At 31.0% G+C, this 23603-nt stretch overlaps 1 protein-coding gene across 4 annotated transcripts in view; it reads left to right on the forward strand.

Annotated features, from left to right (window-relative positions):
- The window catches only part of LOC139527618 (serine/arginine repetitive matrix protein 2-like), a 63199-nt gene that overhangs the window by 26512 nt on the left and 13084 nt on the right, over positions 1-23603 (forward strand). For all 4 annotated transcript variants that reach the window (XR_011665400.1, XR_011665399.1, XM_071323150.1 and 1 more), the window contains exons 4-7: positions 2755-2922; positions 13971-14045; positions 16535-16606; positions 20677-20721. Coding sequence is in view for 2 of the 4 variants with exons in the window: in XM_071323150.1 (XP_071179251.1) it covers positions 2755-2922; positions 13971-14045; positions 16535-16606; positions 20677-20721 (360 nt within the window). In the remaining 2 variants the exon portion in view is untranslated. The remainder of the gene's footprint in view (positions 1-2754; positions 2923-13970; positions 14046-16534; positions 16607-20676; positions 20722-23603) is intronic.

Here is a 23603-nt window from a genome sequence, read left to right on the forward strand (position 1 = left end):
CTGGGATCAGATTAACGGACATACAAGTAACATTGAAAAGTCTATTTCAGTATCAGAATGTACAAACTTGAACTTGTCATCTGTTATCCATCTCGGAGCTTTTGACGTCTACATGTAAGTAATAAAGAAAAGTTGAGAACTGGTTAATATATTGACAGTATCAATATATCTTTGTTGATTTGAAAAAAATGTTAAATTGTTGAATGTTCTATACATTTTAGGAAATTTTGGTGTAAAGTTTGACCTTTCTGTAATGTTTAATTTGAATGATAACAAAATTACAGTGCTTGTACCTTTTTCATCTCCTTAACCGTAGAAGGATTAGTCTTGCACTCAGGATATCTCTTCTAATTGAGCTCAAATTTATTATTTAATAATGAATATATACAAATCTAAAGTGAAAAACAATATAAAGCATGCAATAATGAAAACACTATACATTTTCTATGTCCTTTATCCTATTGTAATAAGTTTAAGGCCTTTGCAAATGTTATGAAAATAGAATAACCTGCATCTTGTATATATGGTCTCTTATCTGATGAAATTATTTGAAATGTTGCTCTAGTGCACTATTAATGAAATACTTTAAGTTAATGAATGTTTAGCCAAATTACTAAATGAAGTACCAGAAGTAGCATATGAGACTGATCACAGTAGCATTGTTCATGACACTTGTTCCTAAAGAACCAATCATAGCCTCATCAGGTAATTAGGTCAAAGACCATTAGGATTACAAATGATGTACATTTTACTTTTAGGTGCATTCATATTGATAGGGCTTATGCTTATGGATCATGCTAAAGGGGATAGCCAAATCATTTACATTGTATAGAAAAGTGTCTTAGGGATCGAGTTTCAACCTTGGTACCTTTATAAGTGCCCAGTGACAGGCATATTTCAGCATACAACTTAAAAAAAGCAAACAAAGGTTGTAAACTCTGCACTTCATGAACAGAAGTGACTGAATTATTATGCTTATTAAATATTAATATCTACTGTACTTCATCATTCTTTGGAGCTAACATTAAGCCAGGATCAGGCATAATAAATTTATGATTTATGAATATTTTTTAACACCATTAATTTTTCATAAAGCATTGTTAATAACTGCTGATATATCATTCTTATAGATTTTTCGTGGCGCAAGGGTCTTATGGGAATAATAGATAATTGTTTTTTAGTTAAAGGCGACACCCAACAACAGAAATTCAAATTTGGAATGACATTTATATTCTGAAATGCAAAAATAGGTGATTTTTGTTGTCAGAAGAATTTCATAAAACAAAGTTGAAACTTTTAATTGCAAATATCTTGTAGATATTGTTTCTTTCAAGGTTACAGGTTTAAAACAGTCTAGGCTAATAGATACTTATACTTTAACATATATAGTTCTATACTTTAAATTTATAATTGAGTACATGGCATATTTCAGACTTTATATCAATACATGAATTATATGTTTTTTTCAAATCCAAGAATTTGATTTAAAACAAACAATGTTTCAAAATGGTTCTTAAATTCTCAATTTTATTCTTAAAAGTAACTAACATCAGTTTGCAAAGAATTCTGCTCAAACATGTGCTCAGAACCCATCATTAAACTTGCAGTGAGGTGAGAGTTTTGTTGCTTTGTATGAAGGCCACACACCTCACTGTAGATTTGAGATGAAGACATTATAAAAGTGCTGTTCCTTTGCTTTCGGTGTGATTTATACTGTACGTCATTTACATGTACTGATTTTGTGTCATTCAGTTCATGACTGATTAAATCTATATTTCTTATTTAATTACTGCATAATGGTTTAAAGTTAAGCATCTTAAGAAACTGTATTTGGTCTTTCATAATACATCTGATGTGGAAAGAATATTTACTTGATGTCCCAGGGTGACAATCACACTTTGTCTGGGTCTTTATATATGCTTGATAATCATCTCTCACAAGAGAAAATATATAGATTTTGTCAGAAAATTACTCTCTGGAGTAACATCATACACAAATTTATTTATAAGGTTCGAAAGAAGGTTTTACAGTTTTTAACAGCATTTAAGATTGTGCATTATTTTGCTAATTGTTCCAATATTTTAACAAGATTGAAATGATTTTGTTATTACAAATGTAATTTGAATGTGTTTATAAATGTAAATTATGAGGCAAAATTGTAATGTGACATTTTGGACTTTTGTTTGAAGTTTGTCAAGCAATTTCACAGAATTATTTGTTTAAAAGAGTTCAAAGAATAATAAATTGAGCTCTTTGAAACTGAAGAGTTTCTGCATGATCAGTGAAAAGAAATGATTGATCAAAGACTTTTAGATAAGAGCAATTTGAAATGTTTTGCCAGTAAGTTTAAATCTATATGTATTCCCACATGCTTTTGGGATTGCTGGAAGCAACAGAATCTTACACTTCTGGTATTATTTTAGCCCCACCTACAATAGGACGGGGATATTTATGTTTTTCTGTCTGTCAGTTGTCTGTCCTTGTTGTACATAAGGTTGATGATTATATTTTAAAGAAATTATTCATGTAGTTGTCACATCGAAAATAAGTACACATTTTCATTGGATGTGATAATTTTGTATATTGTACCAAATTAGGGCTTTGACCCAGACTTTGGAATTCATTAATCAGGCTCTTTGTTTTGTAGATGCCTTTACTGCTTAAAATTAATTAATGTGTTTCAATCTATTTCTGAGAAAAAGAAACACATCAGATATTGCTGTAATAACTTTTATGTTTTTCTATCTATTTCAGAGCTAAAGAAACACATCAGATTGCTGAGGCAAACCAAGAGAAAAACAAACGATTAAAGGAAGCCTTTGGTATCAGTGAATATTATGTTGATGGCTCATCACTGGATCCTAACAGAAAGGCAAAGGAAGATGAGGCAAAGGCTGTGGCTATGGCACAGAAAAAATATGCGTAAGTATAGGGTTGTGGACATCAGGGCAATGGCTATGACACAGAAATATGCATTAGTATGGGGTTGAAGCCTTAGCAGAGGGGGCATTAAGCTTTACCCTTGTCCTTCCCTATTTAGTCTGTACGTCCCAAAGTTGATTTCTTTTCTCTAACTTCAGTTTGCTTCAACCAAACGTTATTGAACTTATACACAATGCTTATTACAAAATATAAAACATAGATCAAGTTTGAATTTTGGTGGTTTCACTTTAACTGTTCTAGAGTTATACCCCTTTAGAAATGGTTTCTGTTCTGTTATTTAATAATCTGAACTGGAACTCGCCCGAATACATTGCATGATCAAATATCATTAAAAATGTGAAGTGATTTTCATTTTTTGCTTAAAATCCATAATTACAGCAAAGAAAATATATAGGTTTTTGTACAGGGCTATACTACATCAAACAACAGTTAAAATTAGGTTGTAAATAATGTTGTTTTTTGGTAGGAAATGGATTTTATTTTGTAAGCTGATAATTATACATCCATAATGCAATATAACTAGAATTAATGATTTATAAACAAAACACATCTGGTCTGGGTTATTACAAACACAAGATTAGCTTTTAAGGAATCATTTAAGATTTATTAATGTATAGATTGTAGCAAGTTCTTAACATGCAAGTGAAATTGTTTTTCTTTTTCAGGGTTTCTTGTTTGAACTAATGAGAGTTTAGGATATCATATATTATATGAGGGTTTGGATGGGGTTAAATGATTAAAGAATAATGCCCTTAAAAAATGAAGATTAGAGAATAACGGGCAAAAAAATTGAAGATTATAGAAAAAAGGGGTAAATTTTTTGAAGATTAGAGAAAAAAGGGGTGAAAATTAAATGTTTACAGAATAATAGACCTCCCCCCATCCAGACCCTCTTATATGTACCACTTACTTTTAGAATATATCATAATAAATAAATTTGGTGTATTTACTGTCTTCTGATTGGCTAAAAGAATTGGCTTTATTTTCAATGTTATCAATTTTTATGGAAACACGCCCACTCTAACGTTGTGTATTCATACGCAAACATCTGTGTACGTTGTTATTGGTATTAATATATATCTTTGAGCATTATTTTTGATAGAAATTTATTTATAATGAATGGCAATAATTTATTTTGAATCTATTGAACCATAAAATTAATTTTTGACTGTTCACATTTAACATAATCCGCTTCGCAGATTATTCAATGTGAAGAGTCAAAAATTAATTTTATGGTTCAATAAATTCAAAATAAATAAAAGCCATTCATTAAATGAATATTGATCAACTTCTATAAATTGAAATTGAAAAATGTTTGTTAGATCTTACCTAAGTATCTCTATGTAGAACTTACAAAGTTAGGTGCTTTTAAAGATTAAAAAGAGATACAAATGTATAAACAAAAATATTTACATGTAAAAATTGTAGACCCATCTATACATGCTATAGAATCAATGTACAAGACAAACAAAAAAGATACCAGGGCCAACTTACAAAAATTGATATTTGATGAGTTTTAAATGATTTATGTAGATCTGTAGCCATATATAGATATGTTCCTGCAATAACTTATTTATAGGAAATACAATCATACAAAATACCCATGAGGTTTGACTATGATTAGGTATGATGCAATCAGTGGGGAAGATCACAGACAGTTAACAAAATCTCTATCTGAGCAAAGTAAGACTGAAAAAATAAATAACATTTCATTTGGGTCATTAAATATGCGCAATTTGTTTCAGGTAGGCTGTAATGGCAGATTCTTCTTTAATTGGTCTGTCCATACCACAAACTTGGATATATATGTGGTTCCTGAGCTGAGACATATTCGGTTATTTTTCTGGGTTAATTAGAAAGAAGGTTGATTTTCCCTTAATTAAGCAAACCAAAATGAAGCTTCTCAAAAAAATAATCATAAAAATTCCCTGAAAAGTTATTTCTTGGCATGCATAACTCCTTAGTTCTTACACCTTTATTCCATAATCCTCAGCAATGAGCACAAATGATTAATATTGTGTATTTTCAACTTCATTCTGGGAATGCCAGTTTGGTCAAAGTTGCAGACATTAGAAATGACATATTGAATATCATAATAAGACATGGTTTAGTCTTGCTCACGGCTAAGATAAAATATTGTCAGTTAAGTAGCAGACCAGCATTTGAAAATGTTTTGAAGATTTTGTAATCATTGAAAATTTCATTGGTTGTATGAAAGATGAACAGTTTCAAAGGACCTACCAAGCATTGGAGAAGTATTCGATGAACCAATGAAAAAATGTCAGAAACTATATATTTAAGGAAAATAAATGAATTGTGTTTTCCTGTAATCTAGTGTCATCTTTGCTTCATCGTGAAAACATTTTTCCTGTTTGAGCAGCAGCTGCAGTTTGTTCCTTGATTAACTTTAAATCATTTATTTGTCTAATTTAGTTATCTGCAGCCAACATTCCATCATTTATGTATGAACAGCGATTAATAAAGGGAATTTGTCTGTTGTCTTTTAATTATGTACACAAACAAACTGTATTGTAAATATTCACTTTATAAAACTCTTACAAATAATGACGACAAGCCCATAGTTGTTTAATCTGATTATTTGAGTTGTTTCCATGGCCTTGATTGTGAAAATTAGATAGACTGCAATATCTTCTATTCTTAATGTAATTATATTCTGTTTTGTTATTTTTCTTCTCTCTTACTTCATTTACTTGGTCATGTATTAAAATGAAACAGGCTATTTGTTTAGCAGAAAATTGAATTCTTATTGAAAGACTTTTAAAATTTGATGGATGTCCAACTTTCAGATAATTCAATCAGAATTTTTCTTTTGCCTTTCACTTAAAATAAATTCCTTATTTAATCAAGAATAAGTTCTTTATTTAAAAATTTCTCAGGAAACTTATAAATCATTTTTGCAGTTGGCTATTCTTTGAAACTGTTGCAGGATTTCTGTTTCTGATTGAGGAAATGTAAAACAAAAATGCAGGATACCTCAAAAGTTTTTAAAAAGAAAAATGTAGACTTTCATTATATTTAAGCCAATATGTTCAATAGATGTAACTCATTCATAAAAAGAAATATTTATGCTGATTGACCTTGGGTTAATTATGCCAATGTATATGTTTTGGCATATACTCTTACATGTCTTAATTTGTATGCTTTCCCATTTCCACCCGCAGATACACATAATTAATATGGCTTCTACTAACGAAAGCTCTTTTTTGGAGTTAATGTGTTTAGAGACCTCATATGTCAGTACACCTTGTCTATTTTGCCTACTTTATAGATGAAACTTGTTCTGATTCATAAAAAAGAAATATAAAGAAATTGGTCTATTTTAATTTTTGTTCACACTTTTGTTGTTCATACTGCATGTTAACTATTTAGTTTAGTAGTTTAGATATCATAGTTTAGTCTATATAGTCTTTAGTTCTATTTGTATGTATCTTTGTATTTACAGTGACTTGGTGGGTTTAGATTAAAGTTGTACAAAGAACACTTCAGTCATTTATAACCAATTAACAGTAGTAGCAGAGCTCACAACATCCGGCGAGATGGCGACGGCTCTGAGTTATAAGAACCCACCAAGCTTGACAAAGGAGAAGTCATATCAGCAATGGAAGAATGAAGTGAAGATGTGGCAACTGGTTACAGAATTGGACAAAAAGAAGAGAGGCCTAGCACTTGCGCTGTCGTTACAAGGGAAGCCAAGAGAAGTAGCGTTAGAAATAACACCAGAGGATTTGAATGTTGATGAAGGAGTTGACAAATTGATAATAGAATTAGATAAATTGTTTGAAAAGGACAAGACAGATCAAGCTTATGCAGCATATACAGCTTTTGATAAGTATCACAGGGAGTCATCGATTAAAATGTGTGACTATATAATTGAGTTTGAACAGAAGTATAACAAATGCAAGAAATATGACATGCCACTTCCTGATGCAATATTAGCATTTAAACTCCTAGATAATGCAGGACTTGGTGAAAGTGATCGACATTTAGCTTTAACTGCATGTTCTGATTTAAAGTTTGAAACCATGAAGGCAGCCCTTAATAGGATATTTGCATCAAAATCACAGAGTGATAATGATATAGTTACTGTTAAAGAAGAATCTGCATTTGTAGGAGAACATCGTTTTGATAGAGGGCGTAGTTCAAGGAGATTTGGTGCTCGCAATCGCATGAATAGATCATTTGATCAAAGAAATACTCAATCCCGACTTAATCCAACTATAAATGGAAGCATATCTCGTTGTAGATGTTGTGATTCAAAATATCACTGGTTCAGGGATTGTCCACATAAAACTTATGATGTTAAACTTACAGAGGAACAAACAGACACATCTGAAACTGTAAACATAACTCTAATTACAACTTCTCAACAAAACATTACACCTCAAGAAATATTTGTAGCCGAGGCATTTAATGCTGCAGTTGTAGATACAGCATGTACCAAAACAGTTTGCGGGACAAAATGGTTACATCAGTTTTTAGACACTTTCGACTCTGCTAATGAAGAAATAAAATGCAAGGAAAGTAATACACCTTTCAAATTTGGTGATGGTAAAACAGTACATTCTTATCAGTCCGTGAAGTTACCTGCCACAATTGGGTCTTTAAAATGTTACATAGAAACAGAAGTAGTTGACTGTGAAATACCTCTATTATTGAGCAAAGATTCTTTGAAAAGAGCACAAACCGTTCTTGATCTCCATAATGATAAAGTGACAATGTTTGGAAAACCAGTTGATGTTCATTTCACCTCAAATGGTCATTATTGCATAAACATCAAAGACAGAAGAACTGGGCAGACAGATTCTGTAGTGAGTGAGGAGGAAATCCTGAAGGTAGATTCTGGATTCTCTAAGAAAAGAAAGAAGGATATTATATCAAAACTGCATAAACAATTTGGTCATGCCTCATCTGAAAAGTTGTTATCTCTATTGAAAAGTGCAGGCTCAGTTGACTCAGATACAAAGGCAATAGTGAATGATGTTTGCTCAAAGTGCATTGTCTGTTTCAAGTACCAACGTCCGAAACCAAAGCCAATAGTGGGATTTTCACATGCAAATGATTTTAACCAAATTGTTGCTATGGATTTACATGAGATTGATCACAATTTCTACTATTTGCACATAATTGACTTGTTTAGCCGTTTGAGTGCAGCAGCTATTATCAGGAGAAAAGACTCACAGTTAGTTGTTGACAAATTCATGCAGATATGGGTTAGTGTATATGGTGCTCCTGAAGTTGGAGTATACACTGACAATGGTGGGGAATTCAATTCTCAAATTTTTCGTGATATGGCTGAAAATCTAAACATGTCAGTTAAAACAACAGCAGGATACAGTCCCTGGTCAAATGGAATTGTAGAACGACATAATGCAACTCTAACTGAAACAGTAAACAAAATCAGAGAAAGCTCAAATCTTTCTTGGGAAACTGCAATTAGCTGGGCTGTGAATGCCAAAAATAGTCTTGTAAATGTGTATGGTTACAGTCCTTATCAAATTGTGTTTGGAAGAAACCCTAACCTGCCATCAACACTAGTCAATAAACCTCCAGCTCTTGAAGGAGAAACAATGAGTAAAACAATGGGAAAACATTTAGTTGGTCTTCACGAGGCAAGGAAAGCATTTGTAGCATCAGAATCCTCAGAGAAAATTAGACGTGCTCTTCGAAAGCAGGTTCGTCCCTCAGGTGAGAAATTCAGAAATGGAGATAAAGTATACTTTCTTAGAGACAATCAATGGAAAGGACCTGGTACAGTTATTGGACAGGACAATGTTGTTGTGTTTATAAGATATGGAGGAACTTATGTAAGAGTGCATGAATGTAGGATTTTAAGAGATATTGATGAACAAAAAGATAAGAAAAACAAACAACAGGAAAAGAGGGTAACATTGAAAGAAGGTCTAAAAACTCAAAACTTGAACAAGAATAAGGCTGAGCATGAAGTCCTTTATTATGATAGTGATGAAGAGGAAGACTCGCATGCCAACAATCAGTCAGACAATGAACAAGGTGAAAGTGACAATGAAGTAGAAGGACATGAATCTGAATTAGGAAGTCAGGCAGGTGACTCTGAAATAGACAGTGATAATCCTGTGAATCAAGGGCTTGAATCTTATGAGGAAAGTAGATCAGGAGCTGACTTGGAGCTTGATAATGATGATCATGAAGATACTCCAGTGAGTGAACAGAGCAATGAGCAAGCAACTTCTGTAGCACACAGTAGAAGTGTTGGTTCTAAACGCCATAAAGCATTACTTTTAAAAAAGGACCAAAAGGTGAACTTTAAAATGCCAGGTGATGATACTCCACGAGAAGGAGTTGTTCTGAGTAGAGCTGGTAAAGCATCATCAAGTAAAAAGAATTGGTACAATGTAGAATATAGGAAACCTGATGAGCTTAAAGGTAACAAGTTATCAATAGACTTAAGTACAGTTGATGAATTGCAAGTTGTTAAGTCTGACACAGATCAGGATACAGAGGATGACGAAGAATCAGAAGAAGCATTATTCAATGAGATTGACTTTTGTGATGCTCGTAAAGCTGAACTTGAAAATTGGAAGAAACATCATGTTTATCAAGAAGTTGAAGACTATGGTCAGTCATATGTATCCACTAGATGGGTATATACTATAAAAGAAGCTGATAATGAGATACACAGGAAAGCAAGACTCGTTGCAAAAGGTTTTGAAGAAGATTGTTTGGATGAAATACAGAAGAACTCTCCTACATGTGACAAACAATCTCTTAGACTCATTCTTTCAATCATAATGCAAAAGAAATGGTCCATCAATTCAATAGACATTAAAACTGCCTTTCTGCAAGGGGAGAAAATGCAAAGAAAAGTTCATCTTCGTCCACCTAAAGAAGCCAATGCTAATGGAAAACTCTGGCTTTTAGAGAAATGTGTGTATGGTCTTGCAGATGCTTCTTTGAAATGGTATGAAAAGGTTAAGAAAACCCTAAATGAATGTGGAGGTACTGAATCTAAAATTGACCCAGCAGTATTTTACTGGCATAATTCAAATGGTCTGGCTGGTGTTCTTGCAGTTCATGTTGATGATTTTTTGTGGGCAGGAACCAATTTGTTTGAAACTGAGATTATATCTAAAATAAGAGAGAAATTCAGTGTCGGAAAAGAAGCTTCAGAATCGTTCAAATATTTAGGACTGGGTCTAAGTCATGCAGATGATAAAATAATATTGAGTCAGACAGATTATGTCGAAGTGTTAAAGACAGTCTCAATTGATAGAAAAAGGCCAAATGATTCTCAGCTTTCATCAGTCGAACAAACTGTTCTTAGATCAAAAGTTGGACAACTGTTGTGGCTTGCAAAACAAACTCGTCCTGATATTGCTTTTGACATTGCTATGATAGCATCAAAGTTAAAAACAAGTACTATTGAAGACTTCAAAAGAGTAAACAAGCTTTTAAGGAAAGTTAGAAATGATCCAGTGTCTCTTCATTTCAAGGAACTTGGAGAACATGTAGAACTTTTGTTATATACTGATGCTTCTTTTGGTAATCTTCCTGATGGGGGAAGTCAAGGAGGGTTTGTTATTATGCTTTTAGGTGAAAATGGAAAAATCAATCCAATTACATGGCAATCAAAGAAAATAAGAAGGGTTGTTCGAAGTACACTAGCTAGTGAAGCTTTAGCTTTAGCCGATGGTATAGATTGTGCTACCTCACTAGCTACTTTGTATAATGAACTGGTTTTCAATAAATGTACTACAGAAGGAGGCATTACAGTAAGATGTGTGATTGACAATAAGGACCTTTATGAAGCTGTTCGTTCAAAGAAAAATGTAACTGAAAAGAGATTGCGACTCGAAATTAGTTGCATCAAGGAGATGATCCAAAAAGGAGAGCTAACCGTTCATTGGATTGAAACAAAAGAGCAGATAGCCAATGTGTTGACCAAGCATGGTGCCAGCGCACAGAACCTACTATATTGTTTTGAAACTGGACTTGTTAATACCGTTTTTATGAAGTAGTTTTAAATTGATCATGTGACACTTACAATAGTGATATACATATATTCGATGACACTTACAGTAGTGATATACATATATTCGATGACACTTACAATAGTGATATACATATATTCGATGACACTTACAATAGTGATATACATATATTCGATGACACTTACAATAGTGATATACATATATTTGATGACACTTACAATAGTGATATACATATACTCGAGAACAGTAGTTAAAAAAAACAAGAAGAGAGAATTAGTTATAATGTGATAAGCAATATCTACAAAACTTTTATTTTCATTTTATTAACTTTACATCTACTTAAGAAAGAGAAAGGATCAGATTGTTAACTATTTAGTTTAGTAGTTTAGATATCATAGTTTAGTCTATATAGTCTTTAGTTCTATTTGTATGTATCTTTGTATTTACAGTGACTTGGTGGGTTTAGATTAAAGTTGTACAAAGAACACTTCAGTCATTTATAACCAATTAACACTGCATGTAGAGTAATTTATCATATTAGAAAATGGATATGAATCTTTTTAATCAAGTACAATCAACTCTTTAATTTAACAAGTAGATTAAAAGCATTAACAAAATGTTTGTCTGATTTACAAACCAAAACTCTGATTGATGGATTTTGTCAAAATGGGAGTTAGGAAAGTTTTTAAATCGTATAATATTTTGCAATCGGTTTTATTTTGACAATGACATATTGGTATCAGAAACAGGGATTTGCTGCACTACTTGTAGAAAACAATCTGCTTAAACTGCATGTAATAATTGAATAAGATTGATACGTTCCTAACTTTATGTGTCAAACCATTCATATTGATTTGGAGGCTTAAGTTCAAGCAGAATTCCAATGCTGCGTTTGCTGAAGGGATTGAATAAGTTCAGACCGAGTGGGAGAAAATTAGAACTTATTTGTTGTACTTGCCTTTTCTAGATGAAATTTGTGGTGAAATGCTAGTGAAATATTCGTCAGGGAAATGGTTAATAAGTAGACCAATAATGCTAAGAGAAAATAACTGCCGATATTAAACACATTTTGGTCTTGATTTGTGAAGTTCTATACATTGTTTTATTGTCACCTTGCTTTCTCAGGTTAAGGGGAGGGGTAACCATTTAATCTTGCCACTTACTTAATGTCAGGAGTCTTTAGTCCATGCATTATTTTCATAATGTATTTTCTAGATGTCCTTTTTGGTTATTTATTGTTTATGTTAAGTACTGTACCCTGTACATGCTTGTCTCCTTTGTTTTGGGGTAATAGATGTTTCATAAGTGATTATAACACCTCTATGTAGTATAATATAAGGTGTAATATACCACCATTGATTTTCCCCTATTAGCAATGATTAGTCTTTGTTAAATTTGCACTTTTCAAAAAAATGTGTAGAATTTATCTTTGTTTCAAATATAGAAATACTTGGCATGATCGAGTAAAGTTTTATCCTGTCCAGTACTATAGAAAAAATTCACATAACATCACTGAAAGTTAACCAATCAAATTTCTCCCCTTACTTTATCTGTGTACAAGGTTTAGTCACCATGTAACCTCAAGATTACAAAATATTCTATAGAAATCCCAAATAAAAAAAAATGGTGCTTTGAAATACCTAAGACATATATGTTTATGACACATAAATCTTTGACTGCAACAAAATGTAGGATTAGTTACCTACAACTGTCAAATTCTGGGGAATATTTTTTTCGACCTCTTTTCGTATGCAACCACATGTGATGTACCATGATTGGGTGGTATTACACCTTAAAACAGGTTCACATGAAAAAAAAACCAATTCTTTACAGATTGTAATATGCTGTTTGGTTGCTGTTTCAATGATTTACACATCACATCTGCTTTTATTTATAGAAAAAAAACTAAAATGTTTGATATTGAAAACCAGTTTTTAAGCTGAAATAGCCTTCTGAACTTCATCTTCTCTAGCCAAGGGTTACGATCCACTCCCGTTCTCTTCACCCTTGGCGGATTGAGATAAAATTTCGTAGACACAAGGTAAAGATTTTTATTTGTAACAGTCGAAACTCGCTGCATCCGATCAAAAAGCGCCAATAACATGATCACGGTTAAATGTAGAAAGTGTTTGTAAACAATTGCCACATGTTTATTGTGCAAAAAGTGTTTACATTCCATAAACATACGACTTTATTTAATGACAACTTGAATGTTTTTAATCAATTAGAAGAAGTTCCTGTGTATGTTTCATGCACAAATGCATGAATGTTGACGTATATTTTTCATTTCCGGCTTTATCAAGTGTGTAGGTTCTAGACGTTACCGTGTTTTTACCTCCAAATTGAAGAGTTCAAGTGCTACCGTTGGTCAAGAATAATGTATTCGGAATGGACGTGACTTTAATTTTCTGATAGATGGCGCAAGATTGTTTTCACAAATGCTGGCTCAATCTGCCAAGGGTGAAGAGAACGGGAGAGGATCGTAACCCTTGGCTTGCTTGGATGTCTGAACTTTAACAACTTGACAAAACAAATTTTCAGTTACAATGTTCAATCAACAAGTGGAGTTGAATTATTTTCTGATCTAATCTGTAATATATAAGGATTGTTGATTGGAAATTTTAATTATTAAAATCGTTAACTTGATTTCAGAGAACAAAGGAGATGTAATATTCATCTACCAGATTCATTCAATATATAATACACTCTGACAACAGGAGGTTGGATTAAATAAAAATCTTACAAATTGATGTAATGTTTTGTTGACAAAAGGTTCCAATAATTGATATTTGTTTGGAGTACATGGTCACAGGATAATGTTTTATAATGAATGATTTCATTTGATAAGGACAATAAACTCATCATAGACACCAGGCCTAAAATTTTCGCCTTTTAAAGGCCAAAGTTTAAGTTAAACGCATTGTAAGCAAGTCTTTAGGTAAAAAATTTAGAAATAGACTATGTTCAATTATCTGTATTTGACTCTCATATATATGAGATCACTTTTGAAATATTCAAATTGTGTTTTTTTCATTTCAGAATTGTTAGAGATTCTAGTTCATCAGAAAGATCTGTTTCCCCCACACCAAAGAAAAGGAAGAAAACAAAATCAAGGTTTGGTTATAAACCAATTCATCTTATACTATATTTTATCAAACAAAACATTGAATACTTGTCAATCATATCATTCTGCATTGATTAGTCACAAATATTGCAACCCATCTGACACGTTGACCCATTATCTCAACATAAAGTAATGTATCATGGTATTTTACATTGTCCAACAGCAACAAGCTATTCCCATGAGGAAAGTTTAAAATTAATCCTTTAAAAAAAAACTCAATATCTTTCATTAGGTTTCAATTAAGTAAACGATTTCAAGATTTTCAAGATTTTATTGTACACTCTGACAGTTTATACTGTTACAAGAGGCAGATATACATAATATACAGCTTGACAGAAGTGGTATAAGATTTGTATAATAACAGAACAAAATTGAAATAAACATATATACAGGTCAATTGAGTATAAGTCATCAAACACACCGTAACATACGGTTGTTTGACACGTGATTTAAACGATCAAAACAAATACACATATCATGACATACATACATAATATATATATATATATATATATAATATGATCAACTGGATTATAACACACAACTTGAATTAGGTAAGTACTAGACAGTTTCTTTTATCAAAAATACTTCATGATTTTTTGCAAAAATAATGCGACATTATTGAGTACTTTTATATTACAATAGTATAGCAAACCAAAGAGCTTGTCCTCTGTTGGATTAAAAAAATAATATCTTGGTATATGCATTTTTCTAATTCTTTCAATATTAGGGTTACAACATACTAGCAGATAATGAAATTCATTTCCTATCACCCCCATGTCACATAATGTGCATATTCTGTCCTCACGAGGTATATTTAACCATCTACCGGCTTCTATAGGGAATTTTAAATTTGAACATCGCAGTTTACTCAATTGTACTCTGCGTTGTTTATTTAGTTTTACCAAGTAGCCTTCAAGACAGAAATCCCTTTTAAATGATAAATAAAGTTCCCCTCTTGAGGCACTATCAGCCATACTGTGCCATTTTTGTACAAATTGGTCTTGTAAGATTTGTTTAACATAATATTTTATACTATTTTTACTAAGAATTTCTTGGCTATCCCATACAAATGATAAGCCAACATCATTCAGTATAGATTTCACATTTAATAACCATTTTGATTGCATATTTGCTGAACAATGCATTTCAAACAATAACTTATACATAATACTAGACAGTTTAGAATCATTCGAAAGTAGCTTTACCCAAAAATTAAGTATACGTAATTTTACATGTATGTCTAGTGGATATCTACCTGTTTCGCCGTACACCATGAAGTTTGGCGTTGATCTACGGACAGAGAGCACCTTTTTTAGAAATTGCAAGTGCACAGTTTCCAATATGTCTAATTTTTCATATCCCCAGATTTCACTCCCGTATAAAAGTATAGGATCAATCAAAGAATCAAATAGCTTAAGCTGTAGATCTACTGGAATAGATATATTCCTAATCTTTCTATATAGAGCATAAAGTGCTTTCTGTCCTTGTTCTGCTAACTTCTAAACAGTGTATCTTATTTTGATAATAGAAGTTTACATTGTTTTATACCATTAGATGATTTTTTATATAATTTAAGAGTATATTACTAATGTGAGCTGAACTTATTCTGTATTTTTAATCCATATTCTATTTGTTAGATGTTAGAATGTCACATTACAAAACACTGAAATTAGTACACCAGTAATGAATATTTTTTGTTATAAAATCGCTGTCAATAATAATATTTTGCATTGACCTTCACCTTTGTCAGTTTCACCATCACCATCCCTTCTTCAAACAAGTATTCCTGTGGTATTTATACGAGCTACCACTGAACAGAATGACTTCATCTTTGGTCAGTTGCTTCAAATTGTTGAGCACTTTTAAGATTTGTCAAATTCTTGTTTTATGATACATTGAAATTTTCAATATGGAGAATGGAAAAAAATTGTCACACATTGGTTCTGTTCTACAAAATAGAGTGATTCCATATTTAAATCATTAGCTTTGGATCTATAAAACACCTTTTTGCAGTTTTGTGATACTTTGAATTATATGTAGGGATATGCTTAGAAAGACAATAGGGGCATTCTTGTTATAAAATTATATTACCTAATTTATGACAACATCTCAAGTGTAATGATCACAATTTTGTATCTTTCACAGAAGAATAAACACTCTATTGTATTTTTTAGGGAAGCATAAACACTCTATTGTATCTTTTGTGGAAGAATAAACACTCTTTGTATCTTTTTTGGAAGAATAAACACTCTATTGTATCTTTTGTGGAAGAATAAACACTCTTTGTATCTTTTGTGGAAGAATAAACACTCTTTGTATCTTTTGTGGAAGAATAAACACTCTTTGTATCTTTTGTGGAAGAATAAACACTCTTTGTATCTTTTGAGAAAGAATAAACACTCTTTGTATCTTTTGTGGAAGAATAAGCACTCTTTGTATCTTTTGGCTAAAAATAAAATATCTTTGTATCTTTCAGGGAAGATAGTTCAGACAGAGAAGGTCGGAGAGACAGAAAGAAGCACAAGAGTAAGAAACACAAACATGATCGGTACGTGAAGCGGTAGACATTTGTGTTGTGCAATTTCTTTGTTGTTATAAATAAAATCAAAACATTGTAAATATCATATTTGTATTTCAATGATAGTATGAGGTGCTGAAGGTCAAGACGACTGATTTATGGTATCCATACCTCATGCAGATGACTAGGGTAATATTGTCATTTTTCTCATCTCATTTATCCCATTTTTAAGCTGGTTTCACAAATTTTATGATGAAATTTTATACCTTTTATATGGTTTAATGCTGGAAGTCTATGTAAACTTTGTTTCTATAAAATCCCTTCATTTTAAATTATACCTCAATCTACCGGTACATGATTAAAAGTTTTATGATATTTACTATTGTTCCAGAGTTATTTCCCTTGAGAAGGTTAAAGAGTGTAAATGAAGTGTTTTCTTCGTGTAGATATAGATTTTCATTATTTTCTATTTGTGTTCCTGCGACAAAAACAGGAACTGGAAAATATCTGTTGTCATATTAGTATTCTTAATTATTCTGGATTACTGCTAATACTATTAAGTAAAACAAATCATCTTTTCAAAGACTTTCAACTTTGGAAGCAGTCATAATAACCGAAAATATATATTGTGTATGATTTTAAGAATAAATAAAAGATTCATAAATAGATCAGACATTGTGTCAGGAATAAAGATTATTGAGTAAAGCTTACTTTTAGTATTTATTGTGCTAAATTAATCATGATTTTTTTACCTTGTCCACCACAGAAGTTTTAAATTAATATTTTGGAAAATTGATTAAAAAAAGAATAAGTATTCAAATCCTTTTAAGTTTACCGTACTTGGGGGTTAGTGGTCCCTAGTCGTATGCTTTTTGGGGTGAATTGAAACCTTTTTTTTTTTAACACGAAAGATATTTTGTTGAAAGATGATTGTTGATTAACAAACAAATTAACAATTAAGGAATAATAAATAAAATTATAAATAACTTCTTTCAAATAACAGAAAGTAGAAATAAATATTATATAATTTGTATCAAATGATAGCATTTTGTCTTTTTGTGTTAGCCATATTGGAGAATAAGTCTTGGAGAGATTGTTATCTCCCTCAAAGAAGAGATGAGGCTTTTAAGAGAAATCCCCCTCAAATTATGAGGAGAACAGTTTATACATAAACACTTGTAGACATTTAAATATTTTGATACACCCTGATAGTGAATGCATATTGTTCCTAAAATATGTTTCTTTGGAATGAAAGCTCAATACTATTAATTAAGGGTGTAGACCTTGGTTCAGGGAGATAACTCTTTAAATCTGTTATGCGTTTGTAAAAGTCAAGTTTCGTCAATGAAATTTAAGCATTTACCTGAAACAGATTGGAAATAATCTATGTAACCTAGAAGCTTAGAATATGTTTTTGAAAATGGTTGACACAAACGTACTGATGATTTCAAGAGTTATTTCCCTTAACCTAGGTCTACCTCCTTAAGACTTATTTATAATCATTTAGTGTAATTCTCATAGTTACATGTGCAGTTGTATACTTGTTATTATTTTTATATCTTACTTCCGACTGATATTTACATATATCTTTTGGGTTTCTGTCTCATATTAAGCAACATTTCCTTAAAGCTTGTAAGCATAATTAATTGAAGTATTTTAGTTGTTTTATTTTGTTTTCATTCAAAGAATTTGCAAGTAAAACTAATTAATTTTCTGAGGAGAACATTTAGTAAATAATTATTAAAGTTCATTATTATTTTGTTTACATTTGAAGTTAAGCACACGTTCCATTCAAGTACTTCCCACTGCACTTTATTTTTTTATTTTGATTACATCATGTCTAATAATAGAATATTAATTTCACATGTTATTAAATAGCTGCCACATGTTTTGATACAGGTAATTAAAAAAGTATTTTTATTTCTTTGTTATGTTTGTTAATTTGATTAATATCTACTTTAAATTCTTAGTTTAAGTGAAAGAATATTTGTAGATAAAAGAATTGATATATGTGTGAGATAGATTTTGATTGTGAAATACAGTATTAAATACTGAATTATAGTTCTTTTTATTGATATATCATGTGCTCAAGCAAAACAAGACCACTCATGTTTAGTAAAAATATTAGACCAGTGAACATATAAAAACTGCCACTCTTCTGACTAAGTCTTAGGTTTTCATTTGTTTGTTTGATCATAGAAATAAAACGACTTCAGCCAAATAACCTTTGTTCACAGAAAGGATAGAAATCTCAACTTCTTCATTTTATTATTTACTATATGTAGAATAATTGCTTTTGTGTATCAGTGGAAAAAATATGTGTTTATTTTTGTTAAAATGTTGAGAAAGGGTTTGATATCATGTCATGTAAAAATATAATTGTTTGCTCCATTTTTTGAATGCAAACTCCTCATTTGTCGAGTTAGATTTATAAAAGGTAAGCCTTTGTATGTATACATTGTTTTGTTTGTTCTTAATCAGCCTTGACATGGTTTTCAGGGATCATTTCAAAAGTATTTTGTGTCTTAATAGTTTTGAAATAACCCCTTACAAAATTGATGCTTTAGAAAAATATCTCAAAATTCACCTCAAAACTGTTTTATTATTACATTCAAATTTTTTTTGTTTTTAATGTTTTTTTCAAGCATCACTTTTGCCAGTCAAAACTAGGCTGAATTTATCCTTAAATTAAATATTAAACTATTTAAGAAAACAACTTTTGTTTCAAAGAGTACTTGGTGCAAGAATTTGTAAGGTTTGGTTTTGTAGGAAGATTTGGGGGGAATTTGAAGAGAAATTTAAAAAAAAACTTTTGTTACAAAAAAGTAGTTACACCATGTTTAAAAGTTGAATTGAAAGTTCATTATTTATTACCGGTTGTACGAAAGTGTCATTAGCCTAATGTGTCATTAAGTCTTCATTAGCCTAATGCATCATAAGAATTTAATGAAGACTTAATGACACATTAGGCTAATGAAACATTTGTACAACCAGCTGCAGCTTGTGCAATGTACTTTTAAATGCCACTCATTTACAGGGTAGCAATTGAAACTTGTTTTGATTTTAACATGACATCCAGTGGCATAGTGTACATGTATTTGATATATTGATCATTAATTAGTTAAAGAAATTTCAATGGCAATTTTAAACATAGTGTTGTTTTTTTCCAAGTAAAAATTAATGTAATTTAACTGTTCCTACTGTATAAGTTTTACCAAAAACAGTAATTAAAGCATGACGGTTAACTTTAGGTGGAGGGTTGTTATATAGTCATATTTAAGTTATATTCTTTATATTTTACATCTTTTGAATACCTATTCACAAGTTTGAAGAAAATAATTTAATTATATTAAAATATCGCTAAGTTTAAATCTACTTCCTGTCTGAAAATGTTAAAATTACTTTCTAGTTACTTGAAATATTTTGTTTAAGATAGTTCTACTATACTCTTTATTTTGAAAACAAATAACCTGAAAATTAAAAGTTAAAAGTTTAGAAGTTTATTTGAATGCCTTGCAAGATTGTTTCATTGTAGATTTAAGCAAAGTGTTTTAAGCTTGACATTTTTTCACTGACATTGAGCATAAAAGTGAGAAGATGTGAAGCATTATATATTTACATGTACAAAAGCATTAGGGAAATTGAAAAAGTGACGCACACTGGTGAACAAAGTTTAAGATATATTATATTGTGGTGATTATATTGTCATATTTTTAAATCCTTGATTATTTGGCACGTCATGAGTTATGTATAGTTCAAAAAAAAATACTGAAAGACTGGAAAGTACTAATTCTTGAAATTGATTTATTCAAATAAGCAAATAAAAGAATAAAATTATTAATACCTCAGGGAGCTTAATAGATAGGTTGTTTTTTTAAGAAAAAAAACTTTTAAATGAAGACAGTATTTGAAATTTTATGGAGGGTCACAGTTTTATCGTAAATTCAAAATTTGTTTGCCAGTTTGTGCACTTGAATTGGTATTTTACTTTGTGTACATTATGTTGTTGTTATGATGTTGAATATTAAATGTAAGTTATAAAATTGCTTAATTTTGTTGCTATGGTTACATAATGTCATATCACTTTATAATATTTTCAGTTCTGAATCTAAAAAGTCGAGAAATAAACATAAGAAGAGAAGGAGGTAAAAGTCGTTCATTCTTTATTTTTTTGCATGCTTCTGCTGGGAAAACGTACCTTGTAAATAAATATTGTAAGAAAAGTACCAGGATTTTCTGTATTCCATTAGTGTTTACTGTGTATTTTTATTGGGATAATCATACCAGTTCAGAAATGTCATAATGTTGCAAGCCTTTTAAATTTCAGACATGTAAAAATGTCCCAAGATATTTTCAAAATTACCAGAAAAGATAAGTTATAAATACAATATTTTGTGCTTAAATGTTTGTAATCAGTCATTTCTTACTTTTATTTACTTTAAACCTGAAAAATAAGAAGAAATTTCAGTACTTTACATGATTTCCCCCCCCCCCCCCCCCCCCCCCCCCCCCCCCCCTCTCTATTAATGTAAATTCTGATTTCCTGATCTGGATGATATTTTGGTACTTTTCTGTACAATTGGTGGTTTATTTGGTTATTAGCTGTTGTGTCATTCTTGGTTTGTTTCTTATTTTTGCTTCCTTATTTTCCACATAGCATTGTATATAAACACAAGTTGAGACAACATTTGGAAGGCACCCCTGTGACTTCGAGATGAAGAGCAACAATGAAAGCCCTGTCACTTTGCTAAGAAGTTGGACAGTTGTATGTAAGGATTTTGAGTAATGAATGAATACACCATTGGTAGAAGTCATAAAACTTTGTTCAGTGCTTGGAGCACAAAAATCAGTCTCAAAAGATGAAATCCACCATTTTGATTGGTTGATTTTGAAGTATGAGTACAATTAATGGACTCAAAAGTTTTGTTTTCTTTCCATTACAAAGTCAGTACATTCACATTAATATTTCTGATCCAATATTCTTCTAATTAAGAGATTTTTATCTATTTCCTGAAGGTTTTACATAATTTATGATGTACTTTCAAGCCAAGATCAACCATAAATAAAACATGCAACCTAAAGGCAGTCTGAAGTTTCAACTAGGAGGTCAATTAATGCACATAAAGTTGATTAAGATATAAAATATTTAGAAATTCTTAATATAGGCAAGTTATGATCTTCAAAAATTCTTGTGCATATAAGTAAATGATTCATGGAATTCTATAGTGTAACTATTCTGACAACTTACTGTTTTAAGAATAACCAACAGAAGTCTCGTGTAGATAAAATCAATATGAGCTTAGGTCCATTGGGACACTTCAGCTGACCTAGTCCCTTAAACCACTTGGTAAAGCATTTGAATTTAAAAATAACTCATAAATCTATTTCTGGTACTTTTAGTGTTCTTATACAATTCATTTATTTGTAAGTACAAAAAATACAAATTGGAAAAAAGCAAGGGTATCTGCTAGTCAAAAATATTACGACACTTCCAAAAGCAATTTAATTTTGCTTTGATACCTTCAAGGCTTAGATTGAGATCTATGAAAATAGAAATTGAGATTATCTCAATTAGGGTATATGTCGGAAGTAATTTAGAATTTTTTTAATCTTTTGAATGACTATTAATCAAAGTTGTAGTGCTCGCATTGCTGTTTTTCATCTCGAAGAAGTTCTTCAGGCATTGATCAAAAGTATACACACTTGTGCAATGAGACAATATGGCCACTAAGCATACAGTGTTAATACAAGTACTGCATTGAAATGATATATGTTACACTTGCTATGTTTTGTACCATGATTCTTTCTTGTTTATTTTATTTACTGTAATGTGTAGTTTCTGTAATAAATTTTATTGTTGATGCAAATTTTTCTTTTGTTCTTGATTTTGTATTTATGGTTAAAAAACGTGTGAAAAGGATAGCAGAACTATCAAATGTAATGATGCAATAGATTGTACCAATGAACAGTACAAACACCTGACTCTACTAGAAAAAAAAGCAGATTAAAAAAAAAAGAGACAAGAAAGACCAACACATTGTCCAGAATGCCTACTTTGGTGCAGGCACACCACAGCCACAGTAATTGAGTTGGTTTTACCAGTTTTAGGTTTAGGCGTCCCCCTTTAACCTATCTAAACCATATCTTAAAAGTAAAAGAAGAATTCATTTCTTTCATTATTGTGACTCCAGTGGACAATTGTGAATAAGTAGGAAAATGACCAATCAAATGTCAAGTAGTTACCCATTGAAAGATAGGACATGCGGAATATTGGACTCTTTGAAATTAAAATCTTGATGCATTTACTGAAATAACAAATCTAATAATATGCTGTTTCAAAATTGTCACGAAAAACCTTCACTTTAACCAAGTAATGATGTTAATTTAATACTTACACCATGATATTTTCCAATTTTATGGTCAATTTTGATAAGGATTCTGTATAATACTTCAGAAAATACATTTATTTTTCAGGTAATAGATTGTTTATGGGAGATAACTCTAAACCTCATTACTATACAATGAACAATGCACTATTGTTATAGTTTTTTGTCTACATGACATTCTTTATATCTGTAAGAGAATGTTTTCAGGTTGTGGTTCTCTTCTGGTACTCTGGATTTCTCCAGAAAAAAAACCTGCCCCCCTGCAAAGTAATACAACTGGGCTGACAGCTGTTGCGTTAAACACCAATCCATCAAACAATTTTCTAGGTCACAATGATTCTACATGTTTTCTTCAAAAAATTATATTCAGTTGTAGTACCTTGTTGTATGGTTCTCTCTTTATTATGATGAGTTTGATTAATATCCCATGTAAACTTAAAACATATTGAATGGGACAGAAGAAAAACAAAACAACAGAAAAGGTATTGAAGTAAGGGAGGACTGGACAAGAGTTTCAAATTTTTTCATATTGTTGCCTTTCATAGCTGACTATATAGTATTAATTTTGCTCATTGATGAAGATTGTATCGTGACCTATAATTGCTTAAACCAACATCATTTAGACTCTGGTAGATAGTTGT

The sequence above is a fragment of the Mytilus edulis genome, chromosome 6 (assembly GCF_963676685.1).
Source record: "Mytilus edulis chromosome 6, xbMytEdul2.2, whole genome shotgun sequence".
Lineage (NCBI taxonomy): Eukaryota > Metazoa > Mollusca > Bivalvia > Mytilida > Mytilidae > Mytilus > Mytilus edulis.